Source organism: Chironomus tepperi, unplaced genomic scaffold, assembly GCF_022539635.2.
Source record: "Chironomus tepperi strain 1889 unplaced genomic scaffold, CSIRO-AGI_Ctep_v1 contig_177, whole genome shotgun sequence".
NCBI lineage: Eukaryota > Metazoa > Arthropoda > Insecta > Diptera > Chironomidae > Chironomus > Chironomus tepperi.
The window spans coordinates 1,746,289-1,771,136 of NW_027226299.1; the positions used below are offsets into that span (position 1 = coordinate 1,746,289).

Sequence of the window (24,848 nt, forward strand, 5' to 3'; positions counted from 1 at the left end):
TAAAAAGCTGTCTTATTATTTAAAGTCATTTCCAGGAATAATACGACAAATACTTAGTTATTCAAGGAATTGTTTCAGTATTTCTGCATAAAATTTGCATGTATTTGTGTTAGAACTTCTCTAACAATTTTTATTTTCTGTAACGTATTTGAAAAATTCAAATTTAAAACCTCACAGCATGAAGTGTTTTATTTCATTTTCCCGCCATTTTCAACCCACGTGGTCGATTCAAAAATGTTTAAGCCTAGAAGAACTCAAAAATTTCAACGCTTTTCATTCGTTTCATCTCGGAATGAATCATCAGCCTCCATATGAGATCAAAAACAGAGAGGATTGTACAAAAAAATATTCAGCATGCGCACAAGATGAAACTGTTACAGCACGAGATACATCATCAAATCTTTTGTCTTATGATGTCTCTCAGTAGTCGATTATATCAGGTTGTAAGTGAAACATGGATAAGCCAAATAAAAATGATCCTCTGCCTACAGCACAAAAGTTTTGTATTTATTTTGATTTAAAACCATCCGTGGGATTTTATGTATCATTTGAGTATATTATGTGGATATTGTTGCTGTTATCAGCTGTAAATTTAGAAATTGAATGTATCGAGAATACGGATTTGAGGGATTTTGAGGAAGTGTTAAGGAAGGACTTGTATTATAATATCATATTTGGTCCACCAGATCCAATTAATAATGCCAATGCTAGATGTGAGTATCCTTGAGTAAGACAAAGGAAATAACCTTCAAAAGCATCACACAGTCATATCCAATAATCTATATAATTAAATTAAATCATTTACAGCTTCAACAATCTTCCTCAACACAATCCTCGTGATAGTTTTCCTCCTTTACTTCCTATTTACTCCTATCCTTTTAATTGGCATCATGAAGGTAAGCAGCATACAATAAACATTAATTATTAAGCCATAAAAATCTCTTCTCATTCCATTGCAGTCAAGTCCTAATTGGTTTATACCTTATATAATCTATGACATAGTAATGATAAACTTGTCAGGATGCTTCTTTATAGTCGCAATTATTGTATGGAATTTAAGGATGTTTTGGATATGCTTCATCTTTTTTGCCTTAAAGTTAAACTCAGCGATTGGCGTCTTTTCAGTTTATAAGATTGAGGGTGGCAAGGTCGCTGACAGTTCTGAGCTTTCATACTTAAGTGGCATCAGTCCAACAACGACCATGGAAAGTATTTGTGAGGCTGTAAATGTATAAAGCATTCCTTAATGATTTCATAGCTTTACGAGTGATTTAAAAGAAAATTGCTTTCGGGCAATAAAGGAAATAGTCAGTTCCTTTAATTAAATCATAAAACATAAAATATTGTAACCCCATGTGAAGGTTTGGCACTTCCCTCCTCAATGTTATAGAAAAGTAAAAAAACAATTTATTTTGTGTACACAATAAAAATGCGTGAAATAAAAAGTGGAAAATTATGTAGAAACGATTGCATTTGTAAGGACTCATTTGAGGTAATCAATAAGCATTACATTTGATATTTTTTTTACGATTGTCCTTACAGAATGTTACGAGGGATAAGGATGTATGCATGTATGTTATAAAATTGTAGAGAAGTTAATGTCTTGTTAGGGGCTCAGTCTTATAAGCTAGAGGCACTGCTATTTTTCTTCACCCTAAAGACCTACTGTTCCTAGTGGGATTTGAACCATTTTCATACTCTGCACATTGGAAGGATACGAGGACATCATAAGACTTGATGTACCCTCTAAAGCACCTAGTCATCCAGAAACTAGTTTATCGATGTACCAAGCAAGAGAGACACATTATGTGCCCAAGACCCCAAAACTGCACCTAAAACTCGACCTAACTAGAACTAGAACTAGATAATTACAAGAACGCTGTTGGAAAAAGAAATGAAAAATTAAACAGGAATGTTTAGACCCAGAACGTAAGGCCCGTCATGAGCATCATAGTAGGCTCTATCATGAGTATGATGTAATTTTACCACTGACTAATCACAAGTTCCAACGAATTTTAGTTCAGTCGACTTCTCTTGAATCATAAGTCCAATAGTTTGATTCTCCCTAAGTTACTGTAGATTTCCAAAAAATTTCCAAATGAGTAACTTCCGCTTGACCAACTACAGTCATCATCGATCACGAATATTATCAATGACTTCCCTCATTAAATACATTCACTGATGAATTGCACAGGATAAGAATTTTTGGTTCAGGACTAAATAATAAACAGCACAACGACATATTTGTTCCGGACTGAAAAGAAAATATTTCATGCACGCATTATCGAAAAACAAAGGAACGAATAAATACTGTCAAAGAAAATTAGAAATGATGAGAATGACGAGGAAGAAGAAGTAACGTGGTGGGAGACAGAATGTCGGCGCCAGTTTGTGTATTTTTTCCATCTTCTCTCCACCCCGTTGCTGTTTGATTCTCTTCCTTTCTCTCTCAGTTACTGCAGATTCTTAAGACTTCTTCCTTGATTTCTCAATTGTGCATTTAAATTATTATGATAGATTATGCGAGACCTTGTGATCCTTCATCCTTCACTGAGCAGGAACAGTTGAATGTTAATTTTTTAAACGCTTATTTATAAAGCATCCCATTGAGGATGTTATTTAAATTCTCTTGTCTGTGTGGTGCTGTTATTTTCATGTTTTATTCAATCATATTATGCAGCACATTGTCGATGTTTTGTTGACATCGACAACAGCCTTGATTTCAATATAAATTTTATTTACATAAAATCAGGCAATTATGCTTGCAAATTATCGTGGCTTGACATAGGTAAGCTTGAGTTTTGTTGAGTGTACAGTCAACTTTGATTATATAGTTCCATCAATTTTAAGATATTTGAAAAATTTAACGGTTTTCAAAAATTCAAATTAAGAATTTTAACGAAAAAATTCAAACTGAGCATTTTGACGAAAAAAATTCAAATAAATTTTGACCGTTAAAACTTTAAATCTCAATTTTATGCGTTTTTGACTGCAAGAATGCAAGTTATGTCCATTTATTGCATGAATTCCCAAAATTCATTGTTCATTTGCACAATAACAATAAAATTCATTGAGAAATTTCATCAACCCCTAACATAATTGTCCAAAATCATGAAACTTTGCATTCAACTCCCCCGAAACTAAACATACAAAAAATTCTACATGAGTCATGCGAGAGAATCTCCAAAATATAAATATTGCCATGCGCGGTTCATCAATGAAAGTTTTTCATCAAAGGAATTTCCTCTCACAAAATAGAAAAATAAATAGTCCTATTTAGTAACGTATAGGAAATTGTCGTGACAACAGCATAAAAAATTGTAAGCTACAATGGTCTCAACAATTGATGGTTCAGAGAATCAATTGCCTCGTTTAAACAAGTGTTGCTTTGTGTTTGACTTAAGGAGTGGTGTTTTAATTTTCGTCTCATTTGAAACGTTGTTCTGGGCTGTTTTAACATTCGCGTCAATCTACAGTGAAGTTAAGTACATCATTAATGTTGATATTGCAGAGTTCAGCGATGTATTGGATAATGATTGGTATTACTTCGTCCTTTTTGGATACCCACGGGAATTAATTGATGAGTGGATTCGAAGTAAGGATGACAAAATTAATTATGATGATGGAAATTATAATTAAATTTTTTCTTGTAAATGTTTATTTATGCAGCCTACCTTATCGTCGGCAATTTATTCTTGGCGTTAATTTTCCTCCTCTATCTGGTGTTTACGCTGATGCTTGTAATTGGAATAACGAAGGTTGGTCATTGTTTTTATTTATTATTTTGAGTAGCATGCTTGTCAAAGGATCCGAAACTGAATTCAAACAAATTTTAGACATTTTTGAAATTTTAATTGTTTTCAAAAATTCAAATTTTTAACGAATCTCCAAAGTTCAAAATTTTAACTGTTTTCAAAATTTTGAATTTTGGCAATATTTTCTAAATTCTAACATAAACCACACAAGGATTTGTTCCAAAAATATCCAAAACATTTCATTTACATCCACACAAGTTCACACATAATATTTACATTTTCTATTTGTAGAACTCACGTCGCCTATTTTTGCCATACCTCATCTGTGACATATTCTTGCTAACATTCGCCCTTCCATTTGGATTCATCGGAATCTTCTTCAGACTACAAATTGCCAAAATCTGCATCATTTTCTTCTTCATCAAGTTCTACTTTGCCGTGTGTGTCTACTCACTGTTCAAGGACTATGCTGGAAAACGTTCAAGTGAGCATATTTCAATCCACAGCTCATTGAGTCAACATCAACAATTGGAACCGATTGATGCAAGCCCAGTTCATACTAATCCTGGACTTGGTGAAGCCCCAATGGCTGTGGCTGTTTAAGTAAGAGGTCAGCCACGAAAATATTATTTTAAAAGCTCAGGAATTTTTGAATGCTTTAAGGTCAACAACTTTAGTGGATAGTTTGTGAAATATTGGTGGATTTGTGAGGTGACATACTAGATTCATTAAGACTAGAGTCTAGATAGTGAAAAATGCCAGCATATCTAACATAATACCTCAAAACAAACGTAGAATATTTGACAAATTTAGCAGTCATACTAGCAATAAACATATTAACCTGTTTCCATAGCAATCCCAACTTAGATCCTTGAAAAAATTCCTGAAGCACCCAAAACATCATCATGAATTAATTAAAACATCAATGTTGTGAAAATTAATGATACATCAATCAATATCGCTACTAGAATAGAATTTTTAACACTCAAAACTTTTACAAATTAGCATTTTTAACAAAAATGGATTTACTCCATTGTGAACCAAATCAATTTTATGGAAATTTTATCAAAAATACTATGCGGATATTCAAGACGCTTTTATATGATGAATATTGATGGATAATCAAATGATAAATGTGCAAAATGGTAACAAACTGAACGTATTCAACTATTAAGGAAGTGATCATTTGATAAACATTAGCAATATGACAAATATTAAACAAATTCCAATCTAGACCTTTGACTTTTTTTAGAGTTCAAATCAGCAAAATCAAGTAATCTTTGTGTTATAGTGTATTTTATTTGATTTAAATTGAGGAATCTGCTAATGATTATGTTCAGTTTATCAGCAATGAAGTTGATTTTAACCAAAAGATGTTTATTGTTTGAAGATTGAAAACAGACTTAATGTTTTGATGAAAAGGGTATACAACTATGAACGGGGAAAATCAACTTGTTGTAATTGCAAATAAAATTTGAATTTTAAATGACGTTGATATATTCTCAACTCAATTTCAAATTTTTTGATAAAATTCATGAATTTCAAGCAATTTGTGAACTCTGCAAATGAAATTGAATATACAAAATGTCTTAAAAAATTCAAAACATTCTCTGTAAACCTCTGTAAATTTAAACAAAACCCAAATCTCAAAGGAAAAGGTGTTGCAAGTCAATAAGTTTACCGAACTCTAATTACAAATTTGATTGACAACTTAATGAATCTAATTTTCTATAACAAAGTAGCCCTCCTTTATTTCTTGTCTAAAAAGTTCCAATGAAATACATCAGCATATTAAATAAAATGATCGCATTTTATTAGTAATTCAATACAGTTCAGTTTGAGACATAAAACATGAAAATTGTAATAATGGTCAGCGCTTTTATGGAAATGAAAATATTTATATTCATAAGCGAAATTGGAAATTGGAAATGAAAGCAAATTTGATGATATTTATTGAATATTGGTAGTCATGCGGAAATGTAGGATTAAATTAATTAATTAAACTAATTGTAAAGGCTCATAGTATTTAAGTAAATTTTGATGTATTTAAATTTATTGTGTGGATTTCATTTTTGATGTTAATTGTGTTAAGGATTAAGAAAATAAAAATTTTAATATATTTTTTAAATATTTCCCCCTGAAAAAACAACTCTTTTTGGCCTACTTTAATGAAAAATCTTTGACCTCATTATTTCAGATTTTCATTCCATTCAATGTCTTAAATTTCGCAGCAGTTTATTACGTTCAACGATATGTAGGTTAAGGAGTTCAGACTTTTGGCGCCAGTTTTTTATGCTCCCTTCATTATATCCCTAACATAGATGTCGATATGATAGGGAGAGAAACATTAAATCGCATTTTGCAAACATTTTTCCTTAAAGATTTGTATTGTTCTTGTTAGTCAGCATCCCTCTCTTGATTCCTCTATTTCATGTTCTCTCTCTCAATTCTTTTCTCTGCTTTAACAACATGTTGACTCATCAGACTCCAGTGATATATTTAGCATATTTTTTTAAAAATTAATAGCCAACGCATGCTGTTGTTCCAGTTTTGCCAGTTCCATTCTTTTATTTTGAAAAGAATTGAGCGTATGCCAGTTTGGATATGCCCAGCATTGATGGTAAAAGCATGCACGAATTCAGAAGACTTAAGAAGTAACTACAATTGAATGTTCTAAAAGTCTCCAAAAACCGTTAATTTTTAAATTCTCTACAAAAATCTAAAGTTCAAAGTTTGAACTTCACAATGAATGTAAACAATTGAAAAAGTTAATTGAACTGTAAATGAGCTTAAAAGGAGGAATCTACAAGACTATAGTCGACTATAGAAGTTAAACGTGCAAGCTTATTATCTTGGAATAACAAACAAATGCTTTCAAATGCGTTGCAAGTCACAATTTAAAAACATCCTATATTCTCATACAATAACAGTCTTTGGCATGCGCTGCGACTTTCATTTCTTCTCCAAAAAATTCTCCCTCTCTCATTCATTGTTCAGAGAACTCTTGAACATAGTTTCAGCTTAGTTGAGTACGGTGTGTTGTGCTGAAAGGATCGACCGGTTAAAAAATGAGAAAATTAAGCGAAGTTAGGGAACAAGAAGAGGAGCATCAAGAGCCTCAGGAACATCATGAGTTACAGCCTGAATTTGCTGAACATGTTCACGTGCCAAAAGCAATGTTACACGTCTCTTTATCGGAAGCTGAAATTCCAAAAGTTGACAAGTGCTGCTTCATATTTAATTTAAAGTACGGATTATACGTTTGGTTGAGCATTGAGGGATTCATTTGGTTCCTGCTGGCATGTACAACATTTTATTATGAAGTCATACTCGTTAATGAAGTGGATCTACTAGAATTTAGTGACTTAATGGACCGATGGCATTTTAGGATGATTTTTGGTGACCGAGTTGAGAATGTCGATCATGCTATACGAAGTATGAGATAATACTTTATTTTTGTGATACATTAAACTGAATATTTTACTTTTGCAGCATATGTCATCATAATCTACTTACTCTTGACCTTATTCTTCGTTATTTATATATTGTTTTGTGGAATTTTAATCGGCGGAATACATATGGTGAGCATTAATAGATTAAAATTAATAAATGAAATATTTCTGAAGGAACTAACTTCAAATATTAATTGCCTTTAAGTGCCTAGCTTTAATTTGTCTCTATCCTCTTTCTTTTCTCTTCTTCTGCTTCATATTTTTAGCGCAAGACATGTTTCTTCATCCCATACTTCACACTTGATGCAATCTTTCTATCATTGGCTTTCATCGGATGTGTAACTGGACTTATAATTACATATGATCATCTCTTCCGAATATGCTTAATGTTCCTGATCATTAAGACTTATGTTGAAATGTGTGTTGTGTCAATATTCATTAAAATACGACGTGAAAAGTCAAAACTTGCATCAGCTGAAGCTTTACAAGGAATCGTTTATCTGGATGCGCAATCATCTGCTGTTTAGGATTTATGTTTGCCTTAATAATATGATAAATGGACAATAATTTTGAGGTTAGGTTAAAATTAAGGGTTGTGTAGGGTATTGCTCCATTTTTATGTCATTAAGGTGAGCATTCATTGTTTTTTGATAATCTTAACGTGTTTTGGTGTCTGTAGCTTAATATTTTGGAATTTGAGCTTTAAAGGCATTTCCATCAGTAATTAATCAACTGCCACTTGATGGTGATGTACTGCTCGGAAATCTTGAAGATATTAAGCTACAGCACTGAAATAACAATTTTCTAATCCAAATTGTAAAGTTCAAAGTTTACTAAGTTTTTTCAAATCGAATAATATAGTTTAATTCAGTATTAAGTTTTTTTCAATAAATACTCGACATCCAGTAACTAAATGGCTATTAAAGCTAGCTAAAGTATCACTTAGTGAATCTACTAGCTATCCTTAGTAGTCATTTGTTTACTGGGAAGCGCTTTAACATTTGATGCCAAAAGAAAAGAAATCAAGAAAAAATTTGAATGGTTTTTATTTCCTGATTTTTATCAATCGTATCTTATCGATCCTTATCTCATCGCAGACGGTATACCGTACACCTTTTTTTGACTCTTGCAGTTAGTCTGCGTTTGGATGTGCTTTTGAACAGTTGATTCTACATAAAGTGCGAATGTAAAACAACGTCATTATATTAATCCATGGATTAAGTGAAATTTGAGTGTTTTTAGGTCAATATCTGTGTCAATTAAGTGATTGTGGATGTTAATTAGTGTAGTGTTAATGATTTTATGATTTTGGGCAGATAATTTATGTGTTTTGACGAATTAATCTATAAATAGACTCGAATTAATTAAGCTACACCCCTTACTGACTTACGGCACATGTCAATCATCGACCTAATTAATTTTCATCTAAAAAATTGACAAAATCTGTCGAAATAATTAAAATAAATTGGATTTAATTAAATTTTAATGAAAAAATTTCTCGGAATTTCCCGAAAGTGGAGATTATAGATCCTATGAATAGACATGTGATAAACTATTTAATTGATAAAAAGATTAACTGATAAGAACGCCAAAAAAAGGAACAAAAGATAAGTTATAAATCAAAAAAATTTAATCGGTGATTTTCATTTTATGAATGAAGTGGCTTTAAACTGTATAAAAATAAATATTTTGGAAAATAATGGAAGAATTTTGTGGGAGTGTGTTGTGGGTAAGTTATTTATCGATCAAACTGATTATGTTAAAATAGATATTTATCTAATAAACTATGAACATATGTTTTGCGGTGTGGAATTAAGGCTAAATAATGAGAATTGGAGAAGATTTACAGTTCATTCTGATTTGATGCCAGAGTTGGTATTTTGAAGAAAAGGTCACAATGAAGTGAAGTTGCAGAGTTCAAAGTCGACTTAGATTTTGGATTAAAATGTTGACTAGAACGTCTTCAAGTCAAGAACGTAGTTACAAAAGATCACCCAAACCCCACCTCCTTCTAAATTGACAAACCCTCCCCCAAATCCCCTCCTAAACACACACCTGCTTCAAGCTATACTAAATGATTCTAAAAATAAATTGAATTATTGCGCAGTCTTTAAGAATATTTGAACCTAAGTCTACACCTGATAACACAAAAATTATTATTAAAGCTTATAAGCTTGCTCACGTGTATCTCACTTAAGTGAAATGCCTTAGTTTAAAAGCTCAACAAAGCGTCGAAAAGAGTATTTAATGCCATTTAATACCAAGATTTTTGCATGAAATTCTTTCAAATTTTTGATCTTTTTGGAAAAACCTGTTTTCTATCAGCAGACTAGGAATTGAAACTTACTACGTCAGTCGTAAAAATCTATTTTAGTTTGTAGTTTCTTTACATGATGCTTTTTTTTGGCTCCCACTTGCCAATTATGCGTCAAACATAAAGTGCAATACTTTCTCTATTATATTAGGCGTTGATTATGACAAAGGCGTATTCCGGAGATGATGATGGTTTAGAGGTCAACCTAACATCCCATCACCATCCTCTCTTTCGAAAAAATTCAAGCTACACTCTGACTAAAGTATCAATCCCTGCGCTATACATATTTCATTTATAAAAAGTCTTTGATCTAGTTCAAATGAGAACAAAATTATTTACAGTCAATAGATAACAGGTAGGATTTATGGTTAATTCGGCAACCATCAAACTAGATGAACTTGCAAAATGGATATTAGGCATTATTTATAATTCAAATAAAAATGTAGACTGCAAGATAAGGAATTCCTAATATACAATTTTGATAGTTTCTAATTATGATGATTCTACACAAATGTCATACTCTGGCTCCTTCCCCTTACCCCTTCATACTCTAGTGGGCCTACCCTCCATCCACCCTTTCGCACATCCAAGACTATTATCCACAAGAAAGAACCAAGGATTTATAATTTTCTATTTCATCTAAGTAGTCTTAAATTCCAACTTTAACCCGAGCAACACAGCTTAGTCATGAGATAAGTCGCTACGTCGGCGTGAGGTTGCCTTCTATTCATTTCAAAATATATTTGTTACAGTATGCCGCTCGGGAAATGCAATTTTCCAATCTTCAATTTAACATTTTCATAAGAATCAAAACAAAAACTTAAAGCTACAGCTACTGTGAAAACATGAAAATTCGGTCGATAATTCTCGAACATCAAAAGCCGGCTTGTCGCCAAATTTCTGTGTACATTACAAATACAACAACAAAAACTTACTGTGTATGTGAAAAATTGGCGCGTTTTGGAAGAAAAACAAATGAGTTTTTCACATGGAAATTCAATGTCTCAAATCCAGCCAGTTCTGAGAAAAACTCATTCATGAACTTTGCACATGTGGGCAGCTAGATAATTTAATTCAGGTTTTTGTTTTTAATCAAACAAATTTTATCAGTAAAAATTTTCTTATCGGATATAAAAATAAAATTAATCAATCAATTTACCATAGAAATTCCGTGTTCTAATTTCAAAGTTGAAACTTAATCCAATTAAAATATAGGAACCGCCAGGATTTTCTTACATACGCAACGTACGTCTTTATATCCCCAAAAAAATGTCAATGCATACACATTCCAGTAAGTTTCTTTCTTCTTCGTAACTTGATATGCAGCTCATAAGCATTATGATTGATAAATTACATACTATTAAGTAAAGATTTGAAGTATGTAGACGTACACAATATGCATATAGAATTACATTGTGAAATTTTTACGATAATAACATTCTTATCGATCGATATGCGTCAGAATCAGATGATATGCTGTAAAGATAAAGACGATAATCATGCGTCTTGGAAATTTTCAAAATTATGAATTACGCGGAATTGTGAAAGAAGAGATTAGTGGTTTTTGCAGAGGTGGACAACCTTTTTATCTCTCACGGCACACTTTGATTATAAGAATTGTTAGGAACCGCACACGACATACAGTTCATGATATGGTTCGTGACATTACCGGAACACTAGTGTGCCGCACAGGTTGCTTACCACTGGTCTATTGTATTTACGACAAAAGCCTTGCTGACTAATCAGCACAAATTTTATTTCCACAGCTTACTACATACTTTATTATTACTTTTCAGGACTCGAGCCTTCTATGGGTAGAAAGCAATCCAAACTTAACAATCTGCTTTAAGCAGACAGTCTTCATATGGGTGCCATGCATATTTCTTTGGGTGTTTTCAGGACTCGACATAATGTGGAGACTGAAGAGTCGATACAGCGACATCCCGTGGTCATTTATTAATATTTCGAAATTCCTTTTAATAATCTTATTAGTAGCCTTGTCAATAACAGACTTGGTGATTCTACTCAGCGTGGGGGATCATGAAGACATTTTTCCTGTTCATTTTGTGACCATTGGAATCAAAATTGCTACTTTTGTAAGTGCACATGTATAATAAATTGAATGTCATTATTACTATTATGTTTCGTCTAGATTTACGTCGCCGGCATTCAATATTTTCACAAGATAAAGGGTCATAACACTTCTGGATTATTGTTCAGCTTTTGGTTGATGCTGACATTCTTTGCCATACCCGAATTCCGATATATAGTCATAAATTACAAGGACGATTACTTCCAAGGAGATTCATTGTCACTTGATGCTTGGCTGTTCCTTAGCTATTGCACTTACTTCTCACTGATATCCATCATGCTGATCTTTAACTGCTTCAGTGATAAACTTCCATTGAACTCAACTTATCCAAAATTCGCACATCCATCACCTGAATTAACAGTCAGCATTTTGGATAGAATTAATTTCCATTGGTTTACAAAGACTGCATGGTTGGGATTTATGCGTCCATTGAGTGAAGATGACTTGTATGACAGCAATCCCAAAGACACTTGTGCTGAACTCTTTCCACCATTTGATAAGGCATTCAAAGCGAGCATTGAGAAGAATCAAAAGTAAGTTCTATGTCTATATCCATAGCTTAACATTCTAATAATTTCACTTCCACAGGAGCATGCCAAAGCAACCTGAAGGTTCAACAATAGTCAGCAACGGAAAGACATTCATGTCAGTCATAAAAGCTTATGGTGGACCTTTCTGGTTCTCAGCCTTGTTCCGTGTTATCTGTGACTTGTTGCTTATATCAACACCTCTACTGCTGGATTTGCTTATCACTTACATCGAAGTAGGTGGACCAGAATGGGAAGGATACTTTTTGGCTAGCATGTTGTTCCTTGTGTCATTCATTCAGCCATACATGAACGGTCAATATTATCATCACAACTTGACTGTTGGACATCGAATAAGAACAGGCTTAATGGCTTCAATTTATAGAAAAGCACTGACAATATCCAGCAGTGTCAAAAAGACCACAACTGTGGGTGAAATTGTAAACTTAATGGCTGTGGATGCAAATCGATTCTTCGAGTTGATGCCAAATATTCACATAATGTGGTCTGGATTAATGACAATTGGCATCGTGACTTATTTACTTTATGGCTATATTGGAATGTCTGTTTTTGCTGGTCTATTTGTGACTTTATTGACACTTCCTGCATCAGTCATAATTGCAGCAAGGTTGAAGGTCTTCCAGATTGAGCAGATGATCCACAAGGATGAGAGGATTAAATCGGTCAATGAGATTCTTGGCGGCATTAAAGTATTGAAGCTTTATGCATGGGAACCAAGTTTTGAGAAGCTTATTCTTGGTATAAGAAAAATTGAAATGCGAGTAATAAAGACGATAGCACTTTATAATGCATTCGCATACTTCCTATGGTCGTTGGCACCATTTATTATTGCAATGGTTTCATTCATCACGTATGTTATGCTTGGCGGCGTTCTGACTGCACAAAAAGCTTTCGTATCGCTTGCTCTGTTCAACTTACTTCGACTTCCGATGACATTCTGTAAGTATATTGATTTAAAATTATGGCATATCCTTAAACTTATTTATTTACAGTCCCTATGTTGATGAACTTCCTGATGCAGGCAATTGTAGCAGGCAAGCGAATTGATAAATTCTTGAATTCAAAGGAAATTGCTTCCGATAATGTCACTCATATGCCATGCGATAAAGCTATGTACATCAAGAACGGAACCTTTTCATGGGATGGATCTAATGAAATCTTAAAGAACATCAATATTGCTGTCAAAAAAGGAAGCTTAACTGCTGTTGTTGGACCTGTTGGAGCTGGAAAGACTTCATTGATTAGTGCCTTCTTGGGTGAAATGGAGAAGCACAGTGGAAATGTAAATCTTGATGGAAGAATCGCTTATGTCCCACAACAAGCATGGATTCAAAATGCCACTTTACAGGACAATATTTTATTCGGACGACCAATGAACAAAAGACTATACCAAAGAGTTGTTAATGCTTGTGCATTAACTGCTGACCTTGAAATGTTACCTGGCGGAGATCAAACTGAAATTGGTGAAAAAGGAATCAACTTGTCTGGTGGACAGAAACAGAGAATTTCTCTAGCTCGAGCTGTTTATAGCAATGCTGAAATTTACATTTTTGATGATCCTCTGTCTGCTGTCGATTCACATGTTGGAAAGCATATTTTTGATAATTTAATGTGCGATACTGGAATATTAAGGACCAAGACCAGATTCTTAATTACTCATGCTTTGTCGTACTTACCAAGAGTTGATGAAATTCATGTTATGCTGAATGGAAAAATCACTGAAAGTGGATCTTACAAGTAAGTAATTAAAATGCTTTGTTATGTCCATTTTATTGAATTTTTGTCCTTGATCATGAAATTTAATGTCCTTAACATGCTTAGTCAAGTTGGAATAAAATTATATCCGGAAGGGAAAAGGTTGTCTTGCTTAAAATCATGCATATATGCTTACTATGATTAATATCAATGTAATAATTTGATCCTTAACATTTAACAGGGAACTGCTGGCACAAAATGGCGCATTTGCTGAATTTTTGATTCAATACCTGCAAGAACAAGGAGAGGAAGAAGGTAAACCAATAAATTTACTGGATAACTCATTAACTTACAAATCCTAAATATTACAGAAGTTCCACCAGAGCTAAGGAATCGACTAAATAGCGAAGCTTCACTTAAGGATTTCCGACGGTAAAAAGACATTCTTCCTTATTATTTAATAACTAACTTTAATCCCTTTCGATCATACAGTGGATCCACAATTTCAATCATCGACAGTCGCCGGAAGTCTCTTTTCCCTCAAACCATCGAGGATGAACATGAAAACATCAAGAAGTCACTTATGTCAAAACTTATTGAGAATGAAGATGCTGGAGCTGGTACAGTAAGCTTGAAAATTTACCTCAAGTACTTCAAACATGCTGGATTGTTTATGTCACTTCTTGCGTTTGGAACCAACGTTCTGTTTCAAGTTGCTGCTGTTGGATCAAATAGTAAGGAAGACTTCTTGTAATTTTTACTGGATGTTTAAAATTAATCATAAATTTTTCAGTATGGCTGGCTATTTGGTCATCTAGTGAGCGTGCTGTAGCTGACACAACTTGGAATAATTTCTATGCTGGAATTTACGGTGGAATTGGTGGTCTTCAAGGTATTTAAACTTGTGATTCTTACTGGATGTTGATCCATAACTCTTTTGCTTCAAATTTCAGCCGTTACATTAATCATCGCATCCATAACTCTTGCCATCGGATGTCTGAAAGTTGCCCGAGTATCACACAACAATCTGCTGCACAACATTATTCGACTTCCGATGTGGTTCTTTGACACAACTCCATTAGGACGAATTTTGAATCGCTTCTCAAGGTTCTTTTACTACTTCCATTTCCTTAATCTTATATTTACATCCAAATTATCTTTTTCTAGGGACATGGATATCGTCGACAACATCATTCCCATATTCATGAGGAACTACATCTTCATGTTGTTTGCTGTCATTGCCATTTTCATCGTGATTTCTATAGCCACACCATGGTTCCTTGTTACTGTCATACCTGTCTTTTTGATCTACTATTTCCTACAGAAGTTCTATATTGAAACATCAAGGCAAATCAGACGGTTGGAATCACTTACAAGAAGTCCAGTTTTAGCTCATTTCAGTGAAACTATAAGCGGACAATCAGTCATTCGTGCTTATGGTGAACAGAAGAGATTTATTTCAGAATCAGACTCGAAAATTGACTTCCATCAAGGAATTGCTTATCATGGATTTGTGGCACATCGTTGGCTTCAATTGAGACTCGAAATTATTGGTTCCTTTGTCATTTTCTTCTCTGCCTTATTTGCAATTATGGCACGTGACACAATTGGACCATCTGTTGTTGGATTGTCAGTCAGTTATGCTTTACAAATTTCACAGTTACTCTTCTTCCTCGTTCGTATGGCTGTAGAAGTTGAGACCAATATTATTGCCATTGAAAGAATTGAGGAATATACCGACAAGCCACAAGAAGCTGCATGGAAAACTATTGCTGTTGATCCACAATGGCCACAGAAAGGTGTTGTAGAATTCCAAGATTATCAAGTTAGGTATCGCGAAGGACTTGATCTAGTCCTTAAAGGAATATCATTCACTGTTAAGTCAGAGGAAAAAATTGGAATTGTTGGACGAACTGGAGCTGGAAAATCATCATTGACATTGGCACTTTTCAGAATTGTTGAGGCTGCTGGCGGTAAAATTATTATTGATGGCATTGACATTGCAACAATTGGACTTCATTCATTGAGATCAAGATTGACAATCATTCCACAAGATCCAGTTCTTTTCAGCGGTTCTTTAAGGATGAATATTGATCCATTTGATTCATATTCAGATGATGCAATTTGGCAAGCACTTGAGCATTCACATTTAAAAGCATTTGTAAAAGGACTTCCTGATGGCTTAAACTACAAGATCACAGAAGGCGGTGAAAACTTGTCAGTCGGTCAAAGACAACTTGTATGTCTAGCACGTGCTTTGTTGCGTAAAACCAAAATTTTGATATTGGATGAAGCAACAGCTGCAATTGATTTTGAAACTGATGAACTGATCCAAAAGACAATCCGAAGTCAGTTCAATGACTGCACAATTTTGACAATCGCACATCGACTTAACACAATCATGGACTCTGACAGAATTATTGTCTTAGATGCAGGAAAGGTTGCTGAATTTGACTCACCACATGCATTATTGGAAAATAGGAATTCAATATTCTATGGAATGGCTAAGAATGCAGGTTTAGTGAATGAAGAAATTCCAATGAGGCCGTACGAGCATTTGAAGGAAGAGCACGAGGAAACAGAACTTTGAATCATTTCTTCGAATTTTAAATTAAATTAATTAATGATATTTATCAAAAATTTATATGATGTCTTCAAAATTTAAGCATCTTTGCATGCACAAAACTCAATGAAGAATGTTGGAATCAGAATTTAGAATTTTCCAAATTTAAAGTAATTATTATGCTCTTATTGGTATAAAACCACAATTTTATGAATGTTTATGGATTTTATGTATGTAGCTGGTACAATTGTACGAATGACTGTAATTTAAAGGAATAGATAGGCAAGGATTTAATTAATAAAGGAAATTATTTATCGTACTTACCATTGACATTTTCTTTAATTTGAATTTTCAGTCAAAGATTGCCATGAAATTATATGAAAGCTTTGTTTCACTCTAATGCAGTGGTGGGCAACCTGTGTGTCGGGACATAATAGTGTGCTTAATAGCAATAATGGGTATCCTATGTAAGTCGGCACATCCACGTGGTAAGCCACGACCAAAACCACAAATTAATGTCTCGTGACAAACAGGTTGTCCACCACTGCTCTATATTTAATGAGTACTAAGAAGTAGTTTACATGCCTTGTTCTTTGGAAAAGTACATAAAGTTCATCATCATTATGTCGCCTCCGATGAATAGACATGTCATTCCCCCAAAAATAAACTTCGACCCCACAACAACCTCAACCTTCAATGTTCATCACTCAAGCACCAGAGCGAAAAAAAGAGAATCGCCGTCTATAATTAGAATCTGAAAAAAATGAGAGAAGATTTCTCATCGCAATTTCTATCAACTATAAAGGCACACCAAAACAAAACAGAGAGCTACCGATTACTACACATTTTTATTTATTTGTATCATAAAGACATCAAAAACCATGTGGCAAAAATAATCAGCTCATTGAGAATGTTTTTGTTTTTTTTTACAGTTTTTCTCTGCCACTGCCACTTACACATGTTTGACTTGCGATAAAGACTTTTTTCGTTTCGCTAATATAATTGAGAATTTTTCACAACTCTCATTCAGTCGCTGTAGGAACGTGAAACTGTGGAAATCACAAAAATCTTGGAAAAATTAAAGACAGTGTGGAATTTGAAGATTGTTGATTAGAGATATAAAGGAACAAGAAGAGGAGAACCGATAAAAGCATTTGATTTCACAATATTACCGAAATCTGGATGAGGAATAGCTGCAAATCATTTAATCATGTTTGAGGAATTTTGTGGAAGTCCATTTTGGGTAATTAAAAATTTTAATGGAATTTTAAGTGATGCAATAAGTTGATGAGTTTGTGAACGGACGATTTAACCTTCAGAATCTGACATTTCATGTCTTATGTCTACAAACTTAAGCCATTTCCGTCAATATTTTATAATTGATTCCCTAAATTGCATCAGTTTCATTCACAAATTTCGTACAATTCCTTGATATCTAGTCTCTAAAATTGCTATACTTGCACATACTCTGTCATTGTATAATTCATCGATAAGATAACATAGAAGAATGACTTGTCGCCGAATTTACTGATATCCATATTTGGAGGTTCCAAAACAATTAAATGATTACGCATGCATGATAAGCCATGAATCTCGTGAGTAATATTTGAGTATTTTACCATTTTTGGAGTAGCTATATAAATAAGGAACTCCCCATAATTGGGCAATGGCTTCTTATCAGTCATATTGAAGACCTCATTTTTGGAATCGAAAAAAAAGCAAATAATATTTTTGAGAAAGTCATGCTTTATCTTATCATTGAATAATTAGGCAGTTCGGCACGCTTTTTTTGTGAAGTGTTTTATTTATACATAGTAGACATCAAGTAGTTAAAAATTGTCAGTAAGTCAACGAACATAGTGTCTGTTAAACGTTCAGTCATATCTTGTTTTCGGAAGCTTGCTCTCAAGGTTCTTCCTTGTAATTTGTGCACTTTTAGTTTAGAACTGTTAAATAGTACGGAGACCTATTAGCTCATGATTGAGTAGTATGAGACTAGTAACTGAGGATGTCAACTTGCAATAAAAAACTATTCAGATCATAAGATCCATTGGTGTGTTGTCAGAACGGAAGTGAATCTAGGATATCGAGTCATACACACGTAAATCTGTCAGTGCAAGAAAAACGTCTCTGTAGCCGAGGAGATAGGATACAAACCGGATATCTGCAACACTCTCCTGTGAGTGCGTGGGTTCGATTCCTACCAGATATCGAAGTCTCAAAAATTATATAGAGTCCTGTTGATATAGCAAGGATTTACACAATGTTCAACGATATTACAACAGCTGAAATACAAATCAAGATCTACAGTTTGCTGTGGGAGCCGATATGACATGATGCCGAAAGAGACCATTATCTTATCGAGCGACTTTGATTCCACTTATGAGTCATATTAATCAACTTAAAAGCAAAGAATAATGACAATGCAAAAAAAGTCGAGACTAGCCATATACTGCATCGCTGTGATTGAATTCATAAGGACGATACCTATAGATCTTCATTTTTTCCAAAATTTCACGTCATAGAATGCACATGGCTTCAATCTAGCAATTTTTCTTAGTCACAATAACTTTCGCTCTTTCCAATGAAATTCAATATCCAATTAAACAAATTGCTATTAAAGTGATGAACAATCTTACAGAACATCAAGTATATCAATTTTAGTTCCAATTCAAATCAGTCTAATTGTGCGTTTCTCACACAATTCTATCAATCAACTAATTGAAATGATGATACTCAAATTAATTTCCATTCTCTCAGCTCTCATTCCAACATTTGTTTATTCTGTACTGTATATTTATAGGACTCCGATCTAACATGGGCAGAAACAAATCCCGACTTTACGTTTTGTTTTAAACAAACTGTGCTGATATGGGTGCCATGTCTATATCTATGGTTACTTTCGATAGTAGACTTAAGAAGACGATCAAGAAGTCGACGAAGTGACATTCCATGGTCATTCCTAAATTTATCAAAATTAGTATTTTCGGTTTTATTGGTATGCTTATCAATCGTCGATTTGAGTATGATGTTTGCGATCGCCGATGGAGAAGATATTTACGATGTTCAATATGTATCAATTGGAATTAAACTCGTCACATTTGTAAGTTCTACAATCATTTCTAAATTAGATATTTCCTAATATTAATCTATTGCTTATAGATCTTTATAGTATTTATTCAGCTGTATCATAAGAAAAAAGGTCACAGAACATCGATATTCTTGTTTATATTCTGGATGATGTTAGTCATCTGTGCCATTCCTCAATTATTGAGAGAAATCAGGAACTTTAACAGTGCAGAATTTGGCAATGGTGGCATGACTTGGTCAGGATTTCAATTCATCAACTATGTGCTGTACTTCTCATTCATTTCAATCGAATGGTTCCTTTGCTGTTTTGCTGATAAACCACCGAAGAATTCAACATATCCAAAATATTCCAATCCATCACCTGAATTGGGAGTTGGTGCAATTATTAAAATATTCTATGCATGGTTTGAGCCAATAGCATGGAAAGGATACAGAAGACCACTTACTGAAAAAGATATTTATGATATTAATCCTGAAAATGCATCTGCTGAGCTTGTTCCAAAGTTTGATTATTATTTCGAAAGAAGTGTCAAGAAGTCAAAGAAGTAAGCTATCGATTTAAGTCAATAACTACCCTTACTACTCATTTTTCATACTTTTAGGAAAATCTATAAGAATCAACAGCGACGACAAAGAAATCAACAGAATAAATCACTTCCGAATGGCACAACTGAACCAAAACCGTCACCAGAACCAGAAGGATCAGTTCTTGCAGCTTTAGTTGGATCATTTATTGGTCCATTTTCATTTGCATTGTTCCTGAGATTTGTTATTGATATCCTTCAATTTGGTTCCCCATTAGTCCTCGGTGCATTGATCACTTATGTGGACTCAGATGGTGCTTTATGGAAAGGACTTGTATTGACATTTGGACTGTTCCTTATAAGTTTTGTGATGGCAATTTTCAACGGACATCAGTCAATTATTGCATACAGAGTTGGATTCTGCATGAGAACATCCTTGATCAGTGCAATTTATAGAAAAGCTTTAAGAATATCCAGTGCAGCTAAAAGAACAACAACAGTTGGTGAAATTGTGAATTTAATGGCTGTGGATTCAAATAGATTTTTGGAAATGATTCCATATTTGATGCTCACCATTACAGCTCCATTTATTATGGCACTTGCCATTTTCTTACTCTGGAGAATCATTGGAGTTGCTGTATTTGCAGGTCTTGCTGTTTTAATTATCATGTTCCCACTATCCGGTATCATTGCTAATAAGCTTAAGAACATCCAATTCAGTCAAATGAAAATTAAAGATGAACGTGTCAAGCTGATCAATGAAATCTTAAATGGAATTAAGGTATTGAAGCTTTATGCCTGGGAACCAAGTTTTGAAAAGAATATCGGTGAAACCCGTGAAATTGAGATCAAAACATTGAGACATGCAGCTATGTATAATGCAATCACTGAGTTCCAATGGTGAGTGACTTGACTTCTTGAAGTAATATTTTAAATCATACATTGTTGTCCTTCCTTTCTAGGGGATTGACTCCATTCTTGGTCTCATTTGTGTCATTCACCACTTATGTTATGCTTGGCAATCCTCTAACACCTGATGTGGCTTTTGTATCACTTGCCTTGTTCAACATTCTCAGAATGCCAATGACTTTCTGTAAGTATATTTTAATCTCAGCAATTAGAAGCAATCATAGCCAAAAATACTCAAACATCTTTCTCACGTTAATTCCATTTTAGTACCTTTGGGAATTAACTTCATAATGATCGCATACGTGTCAATAAAACGTTTAAATAAGTTTATGAACTCTCCTGAACTTGATCCAAATAATGTCACAAGAAATCCAAGTGAACATGCTATGAAGATTGAAGATGGCAATTTCACATGGGGTGGAACCGAAAAAATACTTAAGAACATCAACATATCGGTTGAAAAAGGTAGTTTGACAGCTATTGTTGGACCTGTTGGATCTGGAAAATCTTCTTTAATTAGTGCATTTTTGGGAGAAATGGAAAAACTTAGCGGAACTGCCAATCTTGATGGAAGAATCGCTTTTGTTCCACAACAAGCATGGATTCAAAATGCAACGCTTCAGGATAACATCTTATTTGGAAAGGCATTGAATAAGAAATTGTACCAAAAAGTTATTCATGCTTGCGCATTAACAGCTGATCTTGCAATGTTGCCTGGTGGAGATCAAACAGAAATTGGTGAAAAAGGAATCAATTTATCAGGTGGACAGAAACAGAGAATATCATTAGCTCGTGCAGTCTATAGTGGTGCTGAAGTCTTCATTTTTGATGATCCTCTATCTGCTGTTGATTCACATGTTGGAAAGCACATATTTGAGAATGTTATGAGCCATGAAGGAATGCTTAGAGGAAAAACGAGATTCTTGGTGACACATGCTTTATCTTACTTACCAAAAGTCGACATTATCAATGTTATGTTGAATGGAGAAATCACAGAAAGTGGAACTTACAAGGAACTGCTGGCAAGGAAAGGAGCATTTTCTGAACTTTTGGTTCAATATCTTCAAGAACATCAAGACGAAGAAGGTATGACTATCCTCAATATTCGAATTGAGTTTGAGTCTAATTCTCTAATATCTTAATTGTAGATTTAGCTGAAATTGGAAGTCAATTAGGCGATGATGAAGACTTGAAGAAAATATTCCTTAGATCCGTGTCAACTATGTCCATTAATAGAGGAGATAAATCGTAAGTCTTGATATGAATTATTTTCCAAATACAATATTAAGCTTGCATCCTTTTCCAGATCCCCAACAAACTCATTAAGAAAAAGACGAGACAGCCGAAGATCATCAAAGCAGAGTGAACAAGAAGAAGTACCAAAGCAATCCTTACTAAACAAATTAATGACATCCGAAGAAGCTGCAATTGGAAGTGTATCGTGGGGAGTTTACCTTCGTTACTTTAAGAGTGTTGGAGTCACTTATGTTATGATTGTCGTTTTGTTCAACATTATTTCACAAACTGCTTCTGTTTTAGGAAATTGTAAGTATGCCTAGGGTCTAGTTGGGTCACAATTATAAGCAATATGTATGTTTCAATTCTAGTCTGGCTAACAATTTGGACACAGGATAGTAGATCATACTTGGAAGATTTTTGGAGAAATCTATACGTTGGAGTGTATGGAGCATTTGGTTTACTTCAAGGTAAGTAACATGATGCTTTCTATTAAGAGTGTTAATATCATCCATAATTCATTATTTCCAGGTATTTCGATTTTGGTTGGAACAGTATTATTCGCATTAGGATCTCTTAAGGCAGCTCGTCACCTTCATTTCCGTCTTCTACACAACATTCTCAGAGTTCCAGTTTCATTCTTCGACACAACACCTTTAGGACGTATTATCAATCGATTCAGCAGAGATACAGATGTTATTGATGCTTTCTTACCTAACATGATGAGAACTTGGTTTTCAATGGCTTTTGCTTTAGTAGGAACAATCATAGTCATTTCATACTCTACTCCAATTTTCGTTTCTGTCATCATTCCATTGATGGTTATCTACTACTTCATTCAAAGATTTTATATTGCAACATCGAGACAATTGAAGAGAATTGAATCAATCACAAGGTCACCAATTTATTCTCATTTTGGCGAGTCAGTCAATGGACAGTCGACTATTCGTGCATACAATGAAGATAAAAGATTCATTGCCGATTCTGAATTAAAAGTTGACCATAATCAGGCTGTAGCTTATCAAAATATTGTTGCAAATAGATGGCTTGGTATCAGATTGGAAATTATTGGTTCATTTATTGTCCTCTTTGCATCTATGTTTGCTGTTCTTGGACGATCTACAATCGAAAGTGCAATTGTCGGTCTCTCAATATCTTATTCCTTACAAATTTCATCACTTTTGAACTTCTTTGTAAGAATTGCTACTGAGGTTGAATCCAACATCGTATCAGTTGAAAGAGTTGAAGAATATGCTGACTTGCCACAAGAAGCTGCATGGAAGACAGTTGAAGTCAATCCAAAATGGCCACAAAGTGGAATTGTTGAGTTTAGTAACTATCAATTCAGATATCGTGAGGGTCTTGATCTAGTACTGAAAGGCATCAATTTCAAGACGAATAGTTTAGAGAAAATTGGAATTGTTGGACGAACTGGAGCTGGAAAATCGTCATTGACATTGGCACTGTTCAGAATTGTTGAAGCTGCTGGCGGTAAAATTATTATTGATGATATTGACATTTCTGGAATCGGACTTCATTCATTGAGATCAAGGTTGACAATCATTCCACAAGATCCAGTCCTATTCAGCGGTTCCTTAAGAATGAATATTGATCCATTCAATGCATACTCAGATGATGCAATTTGGCAAGCACTTGAGCATTCACATTTAAAAACTTTCGTCAAAGGATTATCAGATGGATTGACTTACAAAATCACAGAAGGCGGTGAAAACTTGTCAGTCGGTCAAAGACAACTTGTATGTCTAGCTCGTGCCTTGTTGCGTAAAACGCGCGTTTTGATATTGGATGAAGCAACAGCAGCAATTGACTTTGAAACTGATGAACTGATCCAGAAGACAATCCGAAGTCAATTCAATGACTGCACAATTTTGACAATCGCACATCGACTTAACACAATCATGGACTCTGATAGAATTATTGTCTTAGATGCAGGAATGATTGCCGAATTTGATACACCAAAGGCACTATTGGATAATAAAAACTCGATATTCTATGGAATGGCCAGAAATGCCGGACTTGTAAGTGATAATAATGGCTATGACTTTAAAGAAGAGACAGAATTTTAATTAATTAAGATATTTAATATTGGCAAGATAAGATATTGTTAAACATATCAAAAGTACAAAACTCTTCCTGTTCAAGAGATTGTCATGTTGAGAAATTCATTTTATACATCATGTCACTTGTCCTATCCATTCCTGTTTTTTATCGAAATAAAACTTTTTATAAAATTAAACAAGTTATTGATTTTAATTAAATTTGTCGAGTATTGTTGCAGTGTAAATCGACGATTCTTATTTACTATTAAGTCCTTTAGTTAAACTTTCTTACGGATATGATAAATGAGATGTTTATTCTTTGAAATTCTAAATTAGACTAAATGTTTACATGAGGGGGCAGCAACTATAAAAGGGGAAAATCAACTAGTTGTAGTGGTGAATATAATTTGAATATCAAACGACAGTTGATAACAAGTACTCATGCTTCACTTGGTTTTGCATTGTCAGAGTATGAGGAAGCTTTAAATGGAAACTGAACTTTTCGCTTATTAGATATTTTATTTATTTACATTTTTTTTTTAATTGAAATTCAATTCTGATAATTACACAATATCACAATGTTAAGGAGCAGTATTATCTTAGTTTTCTT

General features: G+C 33.9%; 5 protein-coding genes across 5 annotated transcripts; all 5 read left to right on the forward strand.

Moving 5' to 3' along the window:
• The first annotated feature begins 441 nt into the window (after positions 1–441).
• LOC139089482 (uncharacterized) lies at positions 442–1,474 on the forward strand. Its single transcript, XM_070639037.1, has 3 exons — positions 442–713; positions 808–896; positions 960–1,474. Exons 1-3 carry the CDS (start codon positions 455–457, stop codon positions 1,233–1,235), a joined length of 624 nt encoding a protein of 207 aa, XP_070495138.1. The 5' UTR covers positions 442–454; the 3' UTR covers positions 1,236–1,474.
• Positions 1,475–3,005: 1,531 nt separating this feature from the next.
• On the forward strand, positions 3,006–5,767 carry LOC139089445 (uncharacterized). Its single transcript, XM_070638992.1, has 3 exons — positions 3,006–3,595; positions 3,670–3,758; positions 4,047–5,767. Exons 1-3 carry the CDS (start codon positions 3,331–3,333, stop codon positions 4,356–4,358), a joined length of 666 nt encoding a protein of 221 aa, XP_070495093.1. The 5' UTR covers positions 3,006–3,330; the 3' UTR covers positions 4,359–5,767.
• A 1,026-nt stretch (positions 5,768–6,793) lies between these two features.
• LOC139089395 (uncharacterized) lies at positions 6,794–8,237 on the forward strand. The gene is made up of 3 exons (XM_070638930.1): positions 6,794–7,190; positions 7,248–7,336; positions 7,474–8,237. Exons 1-3 carry the CDS (start codon positions 6,824–6,826, stop codon positions 7,732–7,734), a joined length of 717 nt encoding a protein of 238 aa, XP_070495031.1. The 5' UTR covers positions 6,794–6,823; the 3' UTR covers positions 7,735–8,237.
• Positions 8,238–8,360: 123 nt separating this feature from the next.
• On the forward strand, positions 8,361–16,738 carry LOC139089320 (multidrug resistance-associated protein 1-like). The gene is made up of 11 exons (XM_070638812.1): positions 8,361–8,936; positions 11,318–11,617; positions 11,674–12,146; positions 12,202–13,100; positions 13,154–13,898; positions 14,098–14,171; positions 14,228–14,288; positions 14,349–14,590; positions 14,650–14,748; positions 14,810–14,963; positions 15,024–16,738. The coding sequence occupies exons 1-11, from the start codon at positions 8,907–8,909 to the stop codon at positions 16,444–16,446; spliced, it is 4,500 nt and encodes a 1,499-aa protein (XP_070494913.1). The 5' UTR covers positions 8,361–8,906; the 3' UTR covers positions 16,447–16,738.
• A 724-nt stretch (positions 16,739–17,462) lies between these two features.
• Positions 17,463–24,438, forward strand: LOC139089317 (multidrug resistance-associated protein 1-like). Its single transcript, XM_070638810.1, has 10 exons — positions 17,463–17,662; positions 19,223–19,522; positions 19,582–20,054; positions 20,112–20,933; positions 20,996–21,126; positions 21,210–22,028; positions 22,091–22,190; positions 22,249–22,487; positions 22,550–22,648; positions 22,710–24,438. The coding sequence occupies exons 1-10, from the start codon at positions 17,630–17,632 to the stop codon at positions 24,263–24,265; spliced, it is 4,572 nt and encodes a 1,523-aa protein (XP_070494911.1). The 5' UTR covers positions 17,463–17,629; the 3' UTR covers positions 24,266–24,438.
• The last annotated feature ends 410 nt before the right edge of the window (positions 24,439–24,848 follow it).